At 37.3% G+C, this 16,998-nt stretch overlaps 1 protein-coding gene across 15 annotated transcripts in view; it reads right to left on the reverse strand.

Moving 5' to 3' along the window:
• The window catches only part of PPFIA2 (PTPRF interacting protein alpha 2), a 334,088-nt gene that overhangs the window by 43,044 nt on the left and 274,046 nt on the right, over positions 1-16,998 (reverse strand). For 10 of the 15 annotated variants that reach the window (XM_068667342.1, XM_068667351.1, XM_068667357.1 and 7 more), the window contains 8 exons: positions 16,795-16,881; positions 16,286-16,369; positions 15,797-15,928; positions 14,769-14,831; positions 12,930-13,021; positions 5,940-6,075; positions 5,237-5,457; positions 2,411-2,648 (listed from right to left, as the gene is read on the reverse strand). In XM_068667342.1, the coding sequence (XP_068523443.1) occupies positions 2,411-2,648; positions 5,237-5,457; positions 5,940-6,075; positions 12,930-13,021; positions 14,769-14,831; positions 15,797-15,928; positions 16,286-16,369; positions 16,795-16,881 (1,053 nt within the window). Of the gene's footprint in view, positions 1-2,410; positions 2,649-5,236; positions 5,458-5,939; positions 6,076-12,929; positions 13,022-14,768; positions 14,832-15,796; positions 15,929-16,279; positions 16,370-16,794; positions 16,882-16,998 lie in introns of those variants that run through there. The other 5 variants (XM_068667396.1, XM_068667375.1, XM_068667424.1 and 2 more) reach the window with 2 other exon arrangements.

Genomic DNA, 16,998 nt, shown 5'->3' on the forward strand with positions numbered 1-16,998 from the left:
CAAAGAATAGGATACTCCAAATTTATGACGGTAATTTTTAATTTTGGATTTTTCATATAAAACCTTACACTAACCCCATCCCCACAAACATACATATATACACACACACACATATATATATACATATATATCATATTTGCAGTTTTATATAATATTATAAACTAATCAGTGATTCACCGAGGATAAACCTAAAATATCAGCAAATACCACATCAGAAAAAGTGGTATCTCTCTCCAGTTACCCTGTCTTAATGATCTTAGCATCTTTGGTCAATGAATACAAATTCACCTGTCTTCTGTACTGCAGCATTATTTGGTGGTAGAAATCTGATAGAATGTGCTTTGTTCAACCCCTTTTCATTTTTATTTTTTGTTAGATGTCTCATTCATACAAACAGAGCTGAAGAAATTACAGAATGTTTCATTGCATAGATCTGAGGTGTGGAAACTCCTGTGATACTGCTCCTCCAACCTACCCCTACTGGACCATTTGGTAACTTGGGCTCTAGAGACCAGGCTATTACTTAACTCTTCCCCAGCTCAAGTATTCCCACTTGGAGGATGTCTGATAGTGTGCTGTGCCTGTCTCCAGCCAGGAAGGTAATGAGATATTCAACATTCAACTCTTGCTCAAATAGTGCAGGGGCAGTGTACTGAAACAATCAATGTATGTGCTTTGTATGGCGTTACTTTTATGGTTTATGATATGTCAAGAGTCTGGCTGCAATTCATACAGACGTATCCGAGTTTTAGTCCAGCTACAGCTGGATGCCAGTGAGGCCATAGCAACACGAAATGTAGAGTCTATACTGCCATTTTGTATTTGAATCTGATGAACACACTGACTGTCTAAATCAAGGCAACTAGGCAGCACAGGTGCCAACTGGGAGGTCAGTTTAATCATTGCCATTAATCTGTAGCCAAATTGTTTAGCTTAAACGGTAGGTGGAGTCAAACTGCATATTGAGGAAGGTGTTGCTTTGGTTAAGTGGGTGGCACCATGGCAGCCTGTACATCCACCTTCTCAACAATGGTTTTTACCACTACCATCTTAATTTCTGCTCTTCAGCAGTGGGAACACCAGGGGGAGAAAAAAGAAATGGTGCCTCAGTCTGTCACATCTGCCAGCCATGATCTCCTCTCACAATAAGAAGCTGCTGTCTTTAGTTCCCAAGAAGGCAGCAAATAGGTTCAGGTGAGTACAAGTTGCTGTCAGTTTCCAGAAAGAGGACAGGGAAGGAATACTCAGCTAGATGAAGATAGACAAAAAATTCTACTCCCACCTGAGTAGGAGCCACATGGAGGATGAATAGCTGGGCTTCACTCTCAGTTCTTCTTAGCTAGGGAACCTTTTCAGCTAGGAGAGTTAATTTCTGCTTTCTGATTGAAATCAAAGCTCATTTCCCCTCTGCTGAGAGGCCCCATCAGTGGACACTTGTCTCCACATAGAACCATTGCTGCTGCTTCCCAGGAATGGACTGTAGGAGGACACTGATGATGTTCAGATTACCAGAGAAACAGCAAGAAATAAATGGGGTTACATGTATCCTATTCTCCTTGCTGTATATCAGACATCATCAGAATGGGCTGCTTTGATTTTATTCTTAGTGCTTAAGTAGATGAATTCACTCAGGCTCTAAATTTCAGTTTGTAGCCCACACTGAACACCACACTCTGTCTGCTTTCTTATCAATAAACATCAGAATATATTGACACATGCTACATTGACTTACATGACTATGTGCAGTTCCTTTTCGTCTAGAACCAAAATTATTATTATTTTTTTTTTTTGCAAATCTCCTTTCAAATCAGAATAGACATATCTCAGAACATGTATGTAAAGGTACAGTAATATTAGAGTTTCTTTGCATGATAATTTGGAGTCTAGGTATTGCAAACTATTGGTAATGTTGAAATATACCAGTTAAATGAATTACTGGAAAAAAAGAAGCACCTATTTCATGTGCTTAATATACTGTCATGAAGAATACATACAAACTGGTACAAGTATGATGAGGTTTTAATGCCTGCTACACATTTCTGGGAGGTTTAAACTTGCTAATAACCCCACTGTGTAATAACTACATCACTTCAGAGCTTTTCATTACAAAACATTTTCCACATATAAATGAATTACAGTATTTCTAATGATCTGTTCTGTTTCTTATTATTTCCACTGCCTTTGTGCTGAATGCCCTTGATCCTCAGATTAGGATGTCCCTGGTGAATCACGTAGTGCTCAGAAAACACGATAGCAAAAAAAAATAAAAATCACAGATGTCCATATTCTAAGGAATTTACTACCTATTCATATGACAGAGAGGCGAATATAGAATTAGAGAGATGAGCCATCAGTGAAAAGATGATGCTAGAAACATCGCACCTAAAATGGGCATCACAGAGGTTCTTACCAGTGTCATTACCCCCATTCTGTCCATCTCCCTTGCTGGACTGCGAGGTGTGAGTTTAGGAGTTGAATGTCCACTGGGAGGAGATGAGCTCGCAAGTGATGATGCCGTCACTGAGCCAGTAATGGATGTACCTTGGTGGACTCTGGCTAGGTTTAAGCCTTCCAGGCTCACGCTGGCCACTCTATTCTCTATCTCTTCGGCACGCAGTTCTGTTGACTCTTTTTCTTCTTGGATTAACCTTATGAAATAAAAGAACATGGTTCAACTTAGTTAGAATTAGTACTCTAAAGGCATTCTCCGATTCTGAAAGCAAATTTTTCTTCCCTGGTACTTATCATTGTCTCACATATGCATAGAGACTCACATTGGCATACAATATATATGTACAACAGAGGTTATATATGCCCACTACTGTGTTTTAATTTCTCATTACAATTTCTTCTTGTGTTTCTGCATACCCCAAAACTAAACCTAAAAAATACTTTGTTTCAAAGGAGATCCAAAAGAAAAAAAACAACAAATCAAACATGAGTTTCATAGATCAACCCCAAAATAATATTGAAAAGGGTGTTTTTAATCACCAGAATTACAAAATCCTTTTTCTTAATTCCTCTACCCTCAAAAACAATTGAAAGAATGTGCCCAACAATAACACTTGATGTATGACATGTCAGAAAGACTAGTTTCTTTGCAAATGAGAAAGTGCAGGAGAGGGGGAGTTAACAATCTGATTTACCATAGAAAACTAATTCCACTCTTAAGTTGGTTTCATCTGATTTTCTGTTGCTAAAGCATAAACACAAATTCAAAGTCAAATGAAATTGGGCCTTTGGGCCAAGGGAATTGCTAGGATAATCCACATTAAAAACAAACAAACAAACAAACAAAAAAAAACAAACAAGAAAACATGCAAAATAATTTATGCTTCATCCCTATGATGAAAAATTAAAGTTTCTAAAGTATTATGTTTTTAAGTGATTTTTGTTATAATAACTCTTATTGGCGACAAATACTAGTTTCTTCGACATACAAAGCTTCAACAGGATCTTTCCACTGGATTCTTTAGCATTGCTTAGATGTTCTTTGCTCATAAACCCACATTAGAAGGAATCTATTTTTGCAAACAGGAGGGAAAAGGATGAGAGATCTAAGTAAAATGACAAAATATGAAGCCTGAAGATGTTGAATCTGTGAAGCAGGCTTGCTTTTTTAGTTATGGTAATAAAAGCCTATATACCAGTATAAGCTTATCAGTAGGGGAAATAAACTTCTCTCACACAACCTCCAGCAAAAAAGGCTATATGTGACATATAGCCTTTTTCTTCCTTTTCTCCCATTTTCTTCCTTTCATCACATAAAACTGTACCTACCATCTAAGTCAAGATCCTCTGTTTAATAAAACAATGATCTGACTCAAGATGGCACAAATAATATCTATGTTACCTTTATGTGCAATTCTTTGTCAAAATATTTTATAGTATTATGTAATTAGAATCACAGAATGGTTTGGGCTGGAAGGGACCTCAAAGGTATCTAGTTCCAATCCCCCTGCCATAGGCAGGGACACCACACACTAGACCATGTTGCTAAGTACTTGTTAAATTTTTAACATGTTAATATCTTTAAAACTTATATACATGTATTTGTTGAATCTACAGCTTCCTGAATTGGTCACAGTGCTGACTTTGTAATAATAAAAACTATGGATAAAGTTCTCTTCTACATGTGCTCTAAATACACTGTTTTAATGAGACTTAGCCTCCCAACAACAAAATTTCTCTCTACATTTCTTTCTTGATAGGTGCAATAAAGGATGGGATAAAATCCCATCTGAATGAAGAAATTGTGGGAGTAGTGAAAACTGAAAGCTGTAGATCTATAACAAAAAGTCTCCCTTGGAATGCAAAAGTTATTCAAATTCCACAAATTTCAGTAGAGTTCTGTCTTTAAAGATACCTTGCTCAAAGAAAGTTCGAGATCTGGTAGAAGGTAATCTGGTTTTGATTATATTTCTAAACATACTTTTTCTGTCTATAAAATTACCTGAAAGTGACTAATACATTTAGTAACATCATCATCTCCTTCTACAGAAATGAGAGGATGCTTTTGACATACCAGCTTTTTAAAGGTTATCTTACACATGAAAAACACATAAGAATGTTTTCAGCTTAAAACATGGTTTCATTTATAAAAACTACTTTATTAAAGTAGTTTGGATTCTCTATCACTCCATTACATTTGCACAGAATTTAGCAAGGCATATTCATTTCACTGCCTATTTCCAAGACTTATAAGTCAACCTTGGAGCATGCAAAAAAAATAAATCACATTCTGTGGTTCCGTACAAAATCAAAACCATGTCTTGGAAACATGGCTTCTATTAGACGTAACATAGGAATGATCACCAGAAGAAACCATGAACAGCACTGAAGCAAAGTATTTCAGATAGGAGGTCATTAGTGAGCAGGTAGAGTTATGCAGAACAGGGTAAAAAACAAAAACAAAAACATGAAAAGAGGACTATGGAGGGAGATTTGTCAAATGTGCCAAGTGTTATTATTATTATATTTCTTTTCAATTGCCAAGCAGTTCTCTATATGAAACATTTTTTGAAAGTAAACATTTTTTTTTGTGCAGTTGGGAATTGAAGAAAACGATATTACCTTCACACAACAAACACTCTCATAGAAAAAACAGACACATTATCAATCCTTTAAATGTACAAGTGGTCCCCTAATCATTATGAATGGTATCTGAACTTATGCACTGAAGAGACCTTAAAGCTGTAAAGAAGAACGCCACCACAGCTGGTTCAAGGTTACATACCTGATTTCTTTATTGATTGCATCTAACTGTTCCTGAAGCATCATGGCCAGAGTCTGGGCATCGGAATGGCCACTTGGTGACAGGAGGTCCATGGAGCTGAAAAGTGTTTCTCTATCATCATCATCAATGTCAGACATTTCAGTGTCACTTTCAAATGGATGGCTGCTCAAAACGCCAATCTGCTGTGTCCTATTCCACTCATGATCTCCAAGTGATTTTACCTAACCAAGAATTAGGATATATATGGCTTATTCCATGGAAAACAATTGCAAAGCTGAATTATAAAATGGGAAAGGAAAGCAACTAACGTTTAAGAATACTTATTCAATGATTAATTCTCTGTTAATACTTGCAGTATTACAGCAAGAAGGCATTTGGCATTGCAGAGGATGTAAAGTATTTTCACACAATTTCTAATGCTGTGTAAAGTTAATTCTTATGAAAAATTATGAAGATATCGAGAAAAGACAGATAATGAAGCATGTTTGAACTCTGATGTCTGATTTTCAATGTTTTCTGCCTTCATTTTAGTACAATACTCATATCTGAGTATATAAACGTTTAAAAAAACAAAACACCAAAAAACTTGGTGCATATATGTAAGTATTCATTTATTTATTCTGGAAATACACAAACAAAAAGCTTATTAACTTGAAAAACATGCTCTTATTAGGAAATATATGAAAAGAAATTGGGGATTAACCTTTGGTTCATCTCTGCGTACTCCCATCCGTCCCCTCCTAGGTCGCCTTATCACTTTAGTTGACCGATAGTCAGACTGGCTATCAACCAGTGAACCCACAGAATACCTCAACTCTGTTGATGAGTCAAGGTGAGGCCTGAAAAAAAGAGTCAAAGAAATAGACTGAGTGACTAAATACAGTAATAATAGTGGTAGTAATAATAACAAAAACAACAATCCAATGACCAATCGAGGAACACGGATATTTTTAATAAACAAGTTATGTGAGTTATATTACGATGTGGATTATATTATTATTGTCTGACAAATTCGGTGGCCTGAAAAATTTCTTGGCCTTCTACAATGGGGTTACAGCATTGATGGATAAGTGAAGAGCAACTGACATCAAATACCTGGACTTGTGCAAAGTCTTTGATACTGTTCTCCATGACATCCTTGTCTCTAAATTGGAGAGACATGGATTTGATGGATGGACCACCCAGTGGGTAAGGAATTGGCTGGATAGTCACTCTCAAAGAGCTGTGGTCAACAGCTCAATATCCAAGTGGAAACCAGTGACAGGTAGTGTTCTTCAGGGGTTGGTACTGGACCAGCACTGGTTAATATCTTTGTTGGTGACACGGACGATGGGACTGAGTTCACCCACAGCAAGTTTGCTGACAACAAACTGTGTGGTGTGGTCAACATGCTGGAAGGAAAGGATGCAGAGGGTCCTGGAAAGGCTTGAGAAGTGGGTCCACACAAACCTCTTGAAGTTCAATAAGGCAAAGTGCAAGGTCCTACACCTGGGTTGGGATAATCCCAAGCACAGATAGAGGTTGGGTGGAGAATGGGTTGGGAGCAGCCCTAAGGAGGATGACCTGGGGGCACTGGTGAATGAAAAGCTCAACTTGAGTCAGCAACATGCACTTGCAGCCCAGAAAGCCAACCTTATCTTGGGCTTCATCAAAAAGAGTGCGGTCAAGGGAGGTGATTGTCCCCCTCTAGTCTGCTCTTGTGAGATCCCCATCTGCAGTACTGCATTCAGCTCTAGGGTCCCCAATATAAGAAGGATCTGTTAGAGTGGGCCCAGAAGAGGTCACAAAGATGATCAAAGGGCTGGAGCACCACTCCTGTGAAGAGAGACTGAGAGAGTTGGGGTCATTCAATCTGGAGAAGAGAAGGCTCCAGGGAGACCTTATAGCTGCCTTCCAGTACCTAAAGGTGGCCTACAGGAAAGCTGGAGAGGGACTCTTTGTTAGGAAGTGTAATGATAGGACAAGGGGTAGAGGTTTTAAACTAAAAGAGGCTATATTCATATTAGATATAAGGAATAAATTCTTCACTATAAGGGTGGTGAGGCTCTGGTTGCCCAGAGAAGTTGTGGATGCCCCATCCATGGAAGCGTTCAAGGAGAGGTCGGATGGGGCTTTGAGCAACCTGGTATAGTTGAAAGTGTCCCTGCCCGTGGCAGGAATTATATAATCTTTAATGTCCCTTCCAACTTAAACCATTCTATGATTCTATGTATCAGAGAATAAATGACAAAAACATATCACAAAAATCAAAACAAAAACGTGAGAAGTTGAATCATAGAATCATAGAATATCCTGAGTTGGAAGGGACCCTTAAGGATCATCAAGTCCAACTCTTGACACCGCACAGGTCTACCCAGGTTCAGACCATGTGACTACGTGCACAGTCCAATCTCTTCTTAAATTCAGTCAGGCTTGGTGCAGTGACCACTTCCCTGGGGAGCCTGTTCCAGTGTGCAACCACTCTCTCTGTGAAGAACCCCTTCCTGATGTCCAGCCTAAACTTCCCCTGCCTTAGCTTGACTCCGTTCCCGCGGGTCCTGTCGCTGGTGTTAATGGAGAAAAGGTCTCCTGCCTCTCGACACCCCCTTACGAGGAAGTTGTAGACTGCGATGAGGTCTCCCCTCAGCCTCCTCTTCTCCAGGCTGAACAGGCCCAGTGCCCTCAGCCGTTCCTCGTACGTCTTCCCCTCCAGGCCTTTCACCATCTTCGTAGCCCTCCTCTGGACACTCTCCAACAGTTTCATGTCCTTTTTATACTGTGGTGCCCAGAACTGCACACAGTACTTGAGGTGAGGCCGCACCAGCGCAGAGTAGAGCGGGACAATCACCTCCCTCGACCTACTAGCGATGCCGTGCTTGATGCACCCCAGGACACGGTTGGCCCTCCTGACTGCCAGGGCACACTGCCGGCTCATATTCAACTTGTTGTCTACCACGACCCCCAGATCCCTCTCTTCTAGGCTGCTCTCCAGCGTCTCATCGCCCAGTCTGTACGTGCAGCCAGGGTTTCCCCGTCCCAGGTGCAGGACCCGGCACTTGCTCTTATTGAACTTCATGCAGTTGGCGATCGCCCAGCTCTCCAACCTATCCAGATCCCTCTGCAAGGCCTTTCCACCCTCATTCGAGTCCACAACTCCTCCAAGTTTGGTGTCATCAGCAAACTTGCTCAAAATGCCTTCTATTCCTACATCCAGATCGTTTATAAAAATATTGAAAAGTACCGGCCCTAAAATGGAGCCTTGAGGGACCCCACTGGTGACCGCCCGCCAGCCTGACGCAGCCCCATTCACCATAACCCTTTGGGCCCTGCCCGTTAGCCAATTGCTCACCCATCGTATGATGTTTTTATTTAGCTGTATGCTGGACATTTTGTCCAGTAGGATCCTATGGGAAACCGTATCAAAAGCCTTGCTGAAGTCCAAAAAAATCACATCAGCTGGTTTCCCTTGGTCCACCATACGGGTGATCTTATCATAAAAGGAAATCAGGTTAGTTAGGCAGGACCTACCCTTCACAAACCCATGCTGGCTGGGACCAATGACTGCATTGTCCCCCAGGTGCGCCTCAATACGTTCGAGAACCATCTTCTCCATGATTTTACCAGGCACTGATGTGAGACTGACAGGCCTGTAATTGCTAGGGTCTTCTTTCTGACCCTTCTTGAAAATCGGCACAACGTTTGCCAGCTTCCAGTCTACCGGGACCTCTCCAGACTCCCAGGATCGTTGAAAAATAATTGAGAGAGGTTCCGCGATGACGTCCGCCAGCTCCTTCAGCACCCGGGGATGAATCCCATCCGGACCCATGGACTTGTAGGGATCCAGGTGGAGTAGCAGATCCCGCACACGTTCAGGGTCGGTTGGGAGTTTGTCATCCCCACCGTCCCGGTCCTCCAGCTCGGGGCACCCTGGGTCCCGAAGCCCATCATCGGCATTGAAGACAGAGGCAAAGAAGGCGTTAAGCGTCTCTGCTTTGCCTATGTCATCGTCTGTGAGAAGACCTTCCCTATCAAGGAGCGGCCCTATGTATTCTTTAGTTCTCCTTTTTCCATTCACATATCTAAAAAAACCCTTTTTATTTTCTCTCACAGACACAGCCAGCTTCAACTCTAGGTGTGCTTTAGCCACACGAATTTTCTTCCTACAGACACGAACAGCATCCCTGTATTCTTTCCATGTCACCTGGCCCTCCTTCCAGTAGCGAAACACTCTCTGTTTCTGCCTAATCTCCATCAGAATGTTCCTGGTCAGCCACACCGGCCTCCTGCCACGCCTGCCTGACTTGCGATATTTAGGAATTGCCTGATCTTGTGCTTCTAAGAGAAATCTTATAATAAGAAAAATTATCTTATAATCTTATATAATCTTATAATCTTATAATATATAATAATATATAATTATTATAATATATAATAATTATATATATAATTATATATAATTATATATATAATTATTATAATATATAATTATTATAATATATAATATAATAATATATAATAATATAATAATATAAACTTATAATCTTATTCTTTGAAATCTTATAATAAGAAAATTATAAGATCTTACTAGAAAATTAAAGTAGAAAACAAGCAGAATTTAGGACAAGACAATTAGCAGAACTGGCTGATGAATATATTGTCCTGTACACTTTTCTTCTACTACTTCCCTGAATAAAGATGCTTGAGGTTACTGTAAGAAAGATACATGTTCAAGAGTGAGTTTATCTATAACACATTCTTACAGTTCAGCATTATAAAAATATTAGAAAATAAAAATATTAGTGAACTGCCCTGTGATACATAGTATAGTTTATGAATGATTTGTGTTTATTTGATGATACTTTTGAGAAATTTAACTGGTATGAGGGATGCAACCTAAGAACAAGTACCAAGACATTTTCCATAAAAATATATTCAAGACATGACTATGGTTTTGAAAACAGAAGCTCTGTCTCCAACAAGAAGAATAGCCCATTCTTCAGAAATATTCTGGAATAATGATAGTTGACCCCAATTTTTTCCTCTAGTCCTGTTAAGTCTTGGGATGTTGTGGTGAGACATATACTCGATGATGTCAGCATATCTTTTCTTTTCTGAAGATAGTGGTCACTGGCCTTTCTGTCCTTGATAAAATAGCAGCAGTAAAAATTCCCTACTTGGTGCTATTAGAAACAACCTGACTACGGGCTGCATAGAAGATGCGGAAGAGCCAAGGATGTGTACACCATTTAAGCATTCAACCATAGCAGTGGAGACCTGTCAAATTTCTAGCTCTTAACATATAACCAATCTCCACATAAAAATATATGAATAGTATGCTCATAGTAGAAAAGAGAAGTGTAACAAATACTATACTAAACCACTGACTCCTTAAATAAGCTTGACATTTCACTATAAGAGCATAAAATTAGTTTCATGTTCTACTTAAATTATTTATTTATTTTTTTAAACTTGGGAAAATATTTACAACTTACAAGGTTCACAGCAATGTTAATAATAAGTTTTGGGAAACAAAATAAGTTTTGTTCTTAAAACAATTTTCTCACTTGGGAAAGATGTTGAAGAAAGTGATAGCTTTAATCTTGGACATAAGAAAAGCTAAATGAAGGAAATCATTCACAAAAGCACATATATCTCTGCTGAAAAGAGCAGACTGTTTCCATGGTCTCTAGTTCTGTATCTGTTTCTAAGAAGAGAGATTTACTTTTCCTTAAGAAGAACTTATTTTGAATTAAAACATATTGGCACTTTGTAGCATTCATCTCAAATTTCACACACCATTTTAATTAAAAAAAATAATAATCCAATGTTACAACTGTGGTACTATTAATTGATAAATGGTAAATGATAATTGATAAATTGATATGTGAAGATAGTGGAAAAACATGAAAACCTCTAGCAGCTACAGGGACTCCATGCACCTGCAGAAACATACAGAGGACTACATTTTTTGGTAGGAAGCCCTCCACATCAGAGCAAGCAACAACAAACATGATTAGCTATCTCTTCAGAAACACCAAATAGCGATCCCTTTGCTCTGAAATGGGTTACTTTATAGCCAAATAAAGGAACTTTGACAGAGCACATGGAGAAACTTAACTTACTGCCTGGTATTATAAATATTTTCACAAAGCTAAAATAATAATGGATGGATTTCAAGGGCTAACACCATTTGTTTGTTTTTTATAAATACTGCAAGAAAACAAATGAATAAAATATCTGGCACCGGAATACCTGAAATGTGAGCATGTGTCACAGAAATCAAACCAGAGATGTTAAAATTTCATGGACAGTGAACTTGTTTTAGAACTTTAGTTTTGGGTAGAGCACACATCTGAGTTCATACTGTTGTCATAAATGTTCTTTTTGGGCAGCTATCAGTCTACCTTCCCTTAGGCTTCCTATCGTGGGGATTCCATAATATTGGGGGTCTGGGGGTAGGGAGAGTGGGGAGGGGAGGAGGAAATTACCTTTTAAAGAATTCCTTACAACTTGTTTTTGTTGCTATACTAATAAGAAATCTTGATAACAATTGGGCTTGGGCCAAAAATGTCTTAAAATCTTTATCTACATTGCCAGGCAATAATCTTTTGATTCATTTTGTTTTAAATCTATCTGTATGTCTCTCCCCTCTGATGTTGTAAACCTATTAGGGCAATGAGTCTTTTCTAAGTTTGTACAATATTTGCTGTAATAGAACTTTGCTTTGATAACATACTTAGTATGTACAGAAGTATATAAATACTTCGTACTTCTGTAGGAAGTTGGTAGATAATAAGAAACAACACAGGTTCATCTCTGGCAGCAGATATTTATCTGCTGCCCAGCTTCATTATTATTCTTCTGAAAGAACAAACTCCTGCAAATACAGAAATGAATATGGACTGAGAAGGATAAGTACTTAATGCTGAAACTTCCCTGTTCCAGAAAGGGGGAAGTGTATTAGAAGTGAAACACTACTCCAAATGTGTGGAGCCAGGAGCTGGACTTGATGATCCTTGTGGTTCTTTCCAACTCAGGATATTCTATGATTTTGTGAAAAATATTATTCCAAATGATAAAACAAGTTGAGGTTTAGGCATACATTTAGGCAAGAAGGGCTGCCTTTCTAGAATAATAAATTCATTTCAGCTGTTAGTCCAGTTTCTACAGTACATATCTCACTGTTGTTCCCATATTGCTTTCCACCAGAGAGACAATGTTCAATGCCCTGTCAGAACACTCTTACTGTCAGAACACTCTGAATATTGCCTTAATATTTAGTTCAAGTTTTGTGATCTTTTCCTATACATTAGGCAAATCTGTGCTACTTCTTGCTAATAATAATAACAAAAAAAAAATAAATATGGTCTTAAATATACTGAGCAGCTTTAGTATTAACAATGATGGTTACAACTTTGTTATTACAGAATCCTGAGAGAAAACGGGTATTTGGCTATGTTTTTAAAAACATTCCATAATTTCAAAGACTTTCCTTAATCAGAGTAATATTTCAGTGCATTCTCATTGCTATAAAGCCCCAGTTACCTAAGAAAAAAGTGAAAAGCTACAGCAATAATCATTCCACAGATCCAATATTTTTAAAGAAATACATGATTATATGTAGTCTGAATGCACTCTTGTTGTAAAAGCTTGACACTTATGTCTGTGTTCTCTTTCAATTCAAAGGGAGGAAGCTTTTGTCATTAAATATTACCTTGACAATGTGGGTTCAATTAAAGAACCAGCCCTCAATTTCATTTGATCCAGTTCAGATCTCAGTTTCTCAATTTCTTCTGCAAGTCTTTCCTGGAAATCAGAAAATTAAGATATACTTGTGATCCAAAGTACTTTTAACTTTCTGAGATATTAACCTTACAAGGCTAAACAAGAAAGATAAATTACACTGAATATAACTCTGAGTATAATAAGAAATAGCACTGAACTCATTCAAGTCTGTTGCTAATATGACATATGCATCAAGAGGAGATTGTACAGGTCTCCCTACCATTTTTCCATTATCTAGAAGTGATGACAGGACAGGTTCACACTGTCCTACTAAGCAGGCTTTATGTCAACCCATGAGCTTTACTTTTTTCCCAGTTCTCTCCCCTGTCCCACTGTGGTGGAATGAATGGATGGCTGTGTGGTGCTTAGCTGCCTGCCAGGTTAAAAGAAAACGAGAAAAAAAAAGGTATTCATAATTCAAGTTTAGATTCTGCGGAAGAAATTTGTGTTTCATTTGACACAGCTTTAAAAATGTCTTTTTTTGTCATGTAACTTGATGGTGAATTATGATCCTGACTTTGCTACAGTTGAATAACCTTACAACCTTTGAGCCATCTGTAGTAAGACAGGAATTATGTGGCAACAGAAAATAAAGGAAGGGCAATGTTGTTGTTGATAACACCTACAAGTCTTATTTTGTAGAAGTCCTTCCCCTATTTTGCATTTCCTTCTCCTCTTCCTGCAGGAAGTTCCTCATCAAAATCACTCTTATAATTTGCAAAGACAAAACAAATGGTAGTGGAAAGACTACATCAATGCAGGCAAGTAGAGCAGTTGTTGGGGCATAATTACAAATGAGCAATCCAAATGGCAGTGAACAAACTACACCATGAGTAGCACCATTACTATACATTAGTAGCCATACTAGAGGAGTTGCTGTAGCTTAGATTCCATTAAAATAAGTCCCAAATTTCTTGCTTAGATTCACAAGAAATCTGCAGCAGCCAACCAATTTCACAAGATCCTTTTTGGGACTTTAATTTGAATGTTTCTCTGCCCTTCTACAAAGTTATCTGAATCTAGAAGAAAATGACAAATGATTTGAATAGATATTACTTTTGCTATTTTTCTCAAAGTAGTTGTTTTTAGATACAGAATTTTGTATTTATTTTAGTATTAAATGAAGCTATGCTTTTAAGATTCTTTTAAGTAGATTTAATATGCTATAAAAACACTCCTGTGAATGTGAAGACAGATACTGTATTTGTGTATCCTACTGCCCTCAAGGCAAGTATAACTTCAAAACAAAATCTTAACATTTGGAATTGGAATAATATTTATAATTACTTTGACTGATTCACTAAACAGTATTAGGAGTTCATTTGCAATGAACTAAGAAAGCCCATTTTCAGTTATATTTAGCATAATGCCAATGCTAAATGTTAAGAAGAATTGCATCAAAACAAGAAATTACATTCTTAACTATGAAAGTATAACCAGTTATATAATTCCTGTTAAACAAGACTTTTTTTTTCTTTTTCTTTTTTTTTCTTTCAGGATTAAAACAGATAGAACAAAAATTACAGAGACAGTAAAATCAATATGAATTTTAGTGTTGACTTCCCGAGGCTAGGATTTCAGCTATAAACTTAGCTCAGACGACTTGTTAGGGACCTTCATTGGCTAGTAAATATCTTGGTGATTAAAGGAATTATCTTTAATACCAGGAAGATTTAACATGATATTTGGATAAGTAAATATATCATACGTCAAAAGAAAAAAAAAATAATTTTGATAAAAACGGATAAAATCACATTATTTGTAGTACCTTGTCATGTAAAGATTCTTCCAGATTTTTCCGGAAACTTTCAGATTCCTGAATCAAAACATTCTACAAACAAAATGAACAAAAATAAAGACAAAAGAGAAGAAAAATCAGATAAATATTGAATATCAGATATTGCTATATACATTTAACCTCTATACACAAGATAGCAAATTTAAGTAAGAAATGAGTTTTCATATTCACTGGACTGTAAAATTAAAGTCCTTTACAGCTTCAATTTGAATATATATTATATTTAAGACACCTTAAATTACCCAAACATGTATGAACATGTTTTTTCAAGAACAGCAACAAGTTTGTCATTTTCTTGAACTGAGCAACTGTCACATGCTTACACAGCTATTTTGCCCAGTTCTTCTTTTGGCAGACCTATTTCTTGCTTTGTTATGTCATTTTGTTTCCGTGATATAAACCAGAAGTACATCCTGTGAAAGACTCTGAAGTAAAGATACTGAAAGATTTCCTTGGATCAAACTAAAGGTAGAAGAGGGAGGGATTAAGGAGGCTAAATAGAAAGATCTCACAATTTAAATTTTACAGGCTTGTTAAGTCACAGAGAGCTAGCACATCTCAAAATATCTGTAAATAACATTTCCTCTTTCTTCTGTGGTGAGAACATATTATTCTTTACAGAGGAAGTGAGGTAAAATCAGCAAGCTAAAATTCAGGAATGACAGCACATCTGAGACCTGGCCATTCCTTGGCTGTAATCCCCTTTCTTTCACTGCCTTGTAATGCATTGTGGCCTGTCATTTACCAGCTCTTCATCTGGCTCCCTGTTGACAAAACAGGGACTCATAATACCCAGAATGTCCAGTTTAGAATAGTCATGGAAAGGCTCTTGAGCTCATACATGAACTAGGAGTTGAATGTATAAATTAGACTTTATTTGCAGTCATATTTACTGTATACAAGATTAGTATGATACCTCCATCCTGATAAAAGTAGAATATGTTTTGTACAGGAAAATCTTTACTGAGATGAACTTTATTCTGCCCTTTGTACAGTACCTTTTCTTCAAGTGCTGCCATTCTTTCTTTTAAGTGTAGCTGCAGACGCTCATTGGATTCTGTCAAAAGTCTGTCTACAGTATCTGATAATCTTTTGTTATGCTCCTCATTCATTTTTTCTCTTTGCCTTGCCTTTAACATAGAATAGAAAAGACAGATTTGTAAGGTCCAAAATTAACCAGCATAGTCTTGTATCATTAAAAAGTAAAGATTTTATGGTAACTGAACACACGAACAATTCCACATGAATTTGATTACAGTTATTAACTAATGCACATTAATTTTTGTTTCAACAGAATACTTTGAAACCTGTGAGTGGGTGTAAACTAGTTTATTAAGGCAGTTGAATAAAATGTGAAGATGCTGCCATCACTGCTATAAATAAAACATTTACCAGTAGATCGATTTTTGTGCTGGAGTGCATAAGTATTACTGTATTGACAAATTAAAAGAAGAAAAGCACACAGAAGTTGTCTGCAATACACTTACCCTTTGAAGCTCCTGATTCTTCTCTTCAAGCTGAGCTTCTAAGTGTCTCATACGTTCTTCGATATTTCCATGTCTTTCTTCTGCCTGTAAAAAATAGAAAGACTCATTCTGTAATTTAAATGACTTTGCATGTCTTTATCTCAGTAAAGTTTAAACAAAACATAAAGCAAGCTACTACTAACTGCAAACTTAGTTTTCAGAAAAGAAACTATTTAAACAGGCAGCTGAACAGCATTGCTTGAAATGTGTCAGCTACAAAGGCCTGTTACATCCAAGCATCAGCAAAACATTGGAGTTATTTATGAGCAATGAAATCAGCCAAATGTAACATGCAGACTGTGCATGGTTTGAACACAAACCTGCCATCGTAAAATTGTAAGCTCCTGAAGCACTGAACTGCACGATGGTTGATTATCAATAAAATAATAATAATAAAATAAGTTAAAAAAAATGAAAACAAATCAAATGGATTCTATTTAGCAATAGAAAGTAAAGTCCAGTAGGACTACCTTCCTACGTATGGAGATCATTTCTTGTAGTTTAGCTTCCATAATATATTGATAATCATCAGATGAGGTAGAAGAGGTTGGATCAGACTAACAAGTCAAGGAAAAGGAGAGGGACAAAATTGAAAAATCAGAACTAAAGACACTGACACTGAACAGAACACAGCACAGAATGCTTAAAAGAAAAAAGTGTGACTGAAAATTTAA

Source organism: Anas acuta, chromosome 1, assembly GCF_963932015.1.
Source record: "Anas acuta chromosome 1, bAnaAcu1.1, whole genome shotgun sequence".
In the NCBI taxonomy this organism is placed as follows: domain Eukaryota; kingdom Metazoa; phylum Chordata; class Aves; order Anseriformes; family Anatidae; genus Anas; species Anas acuta.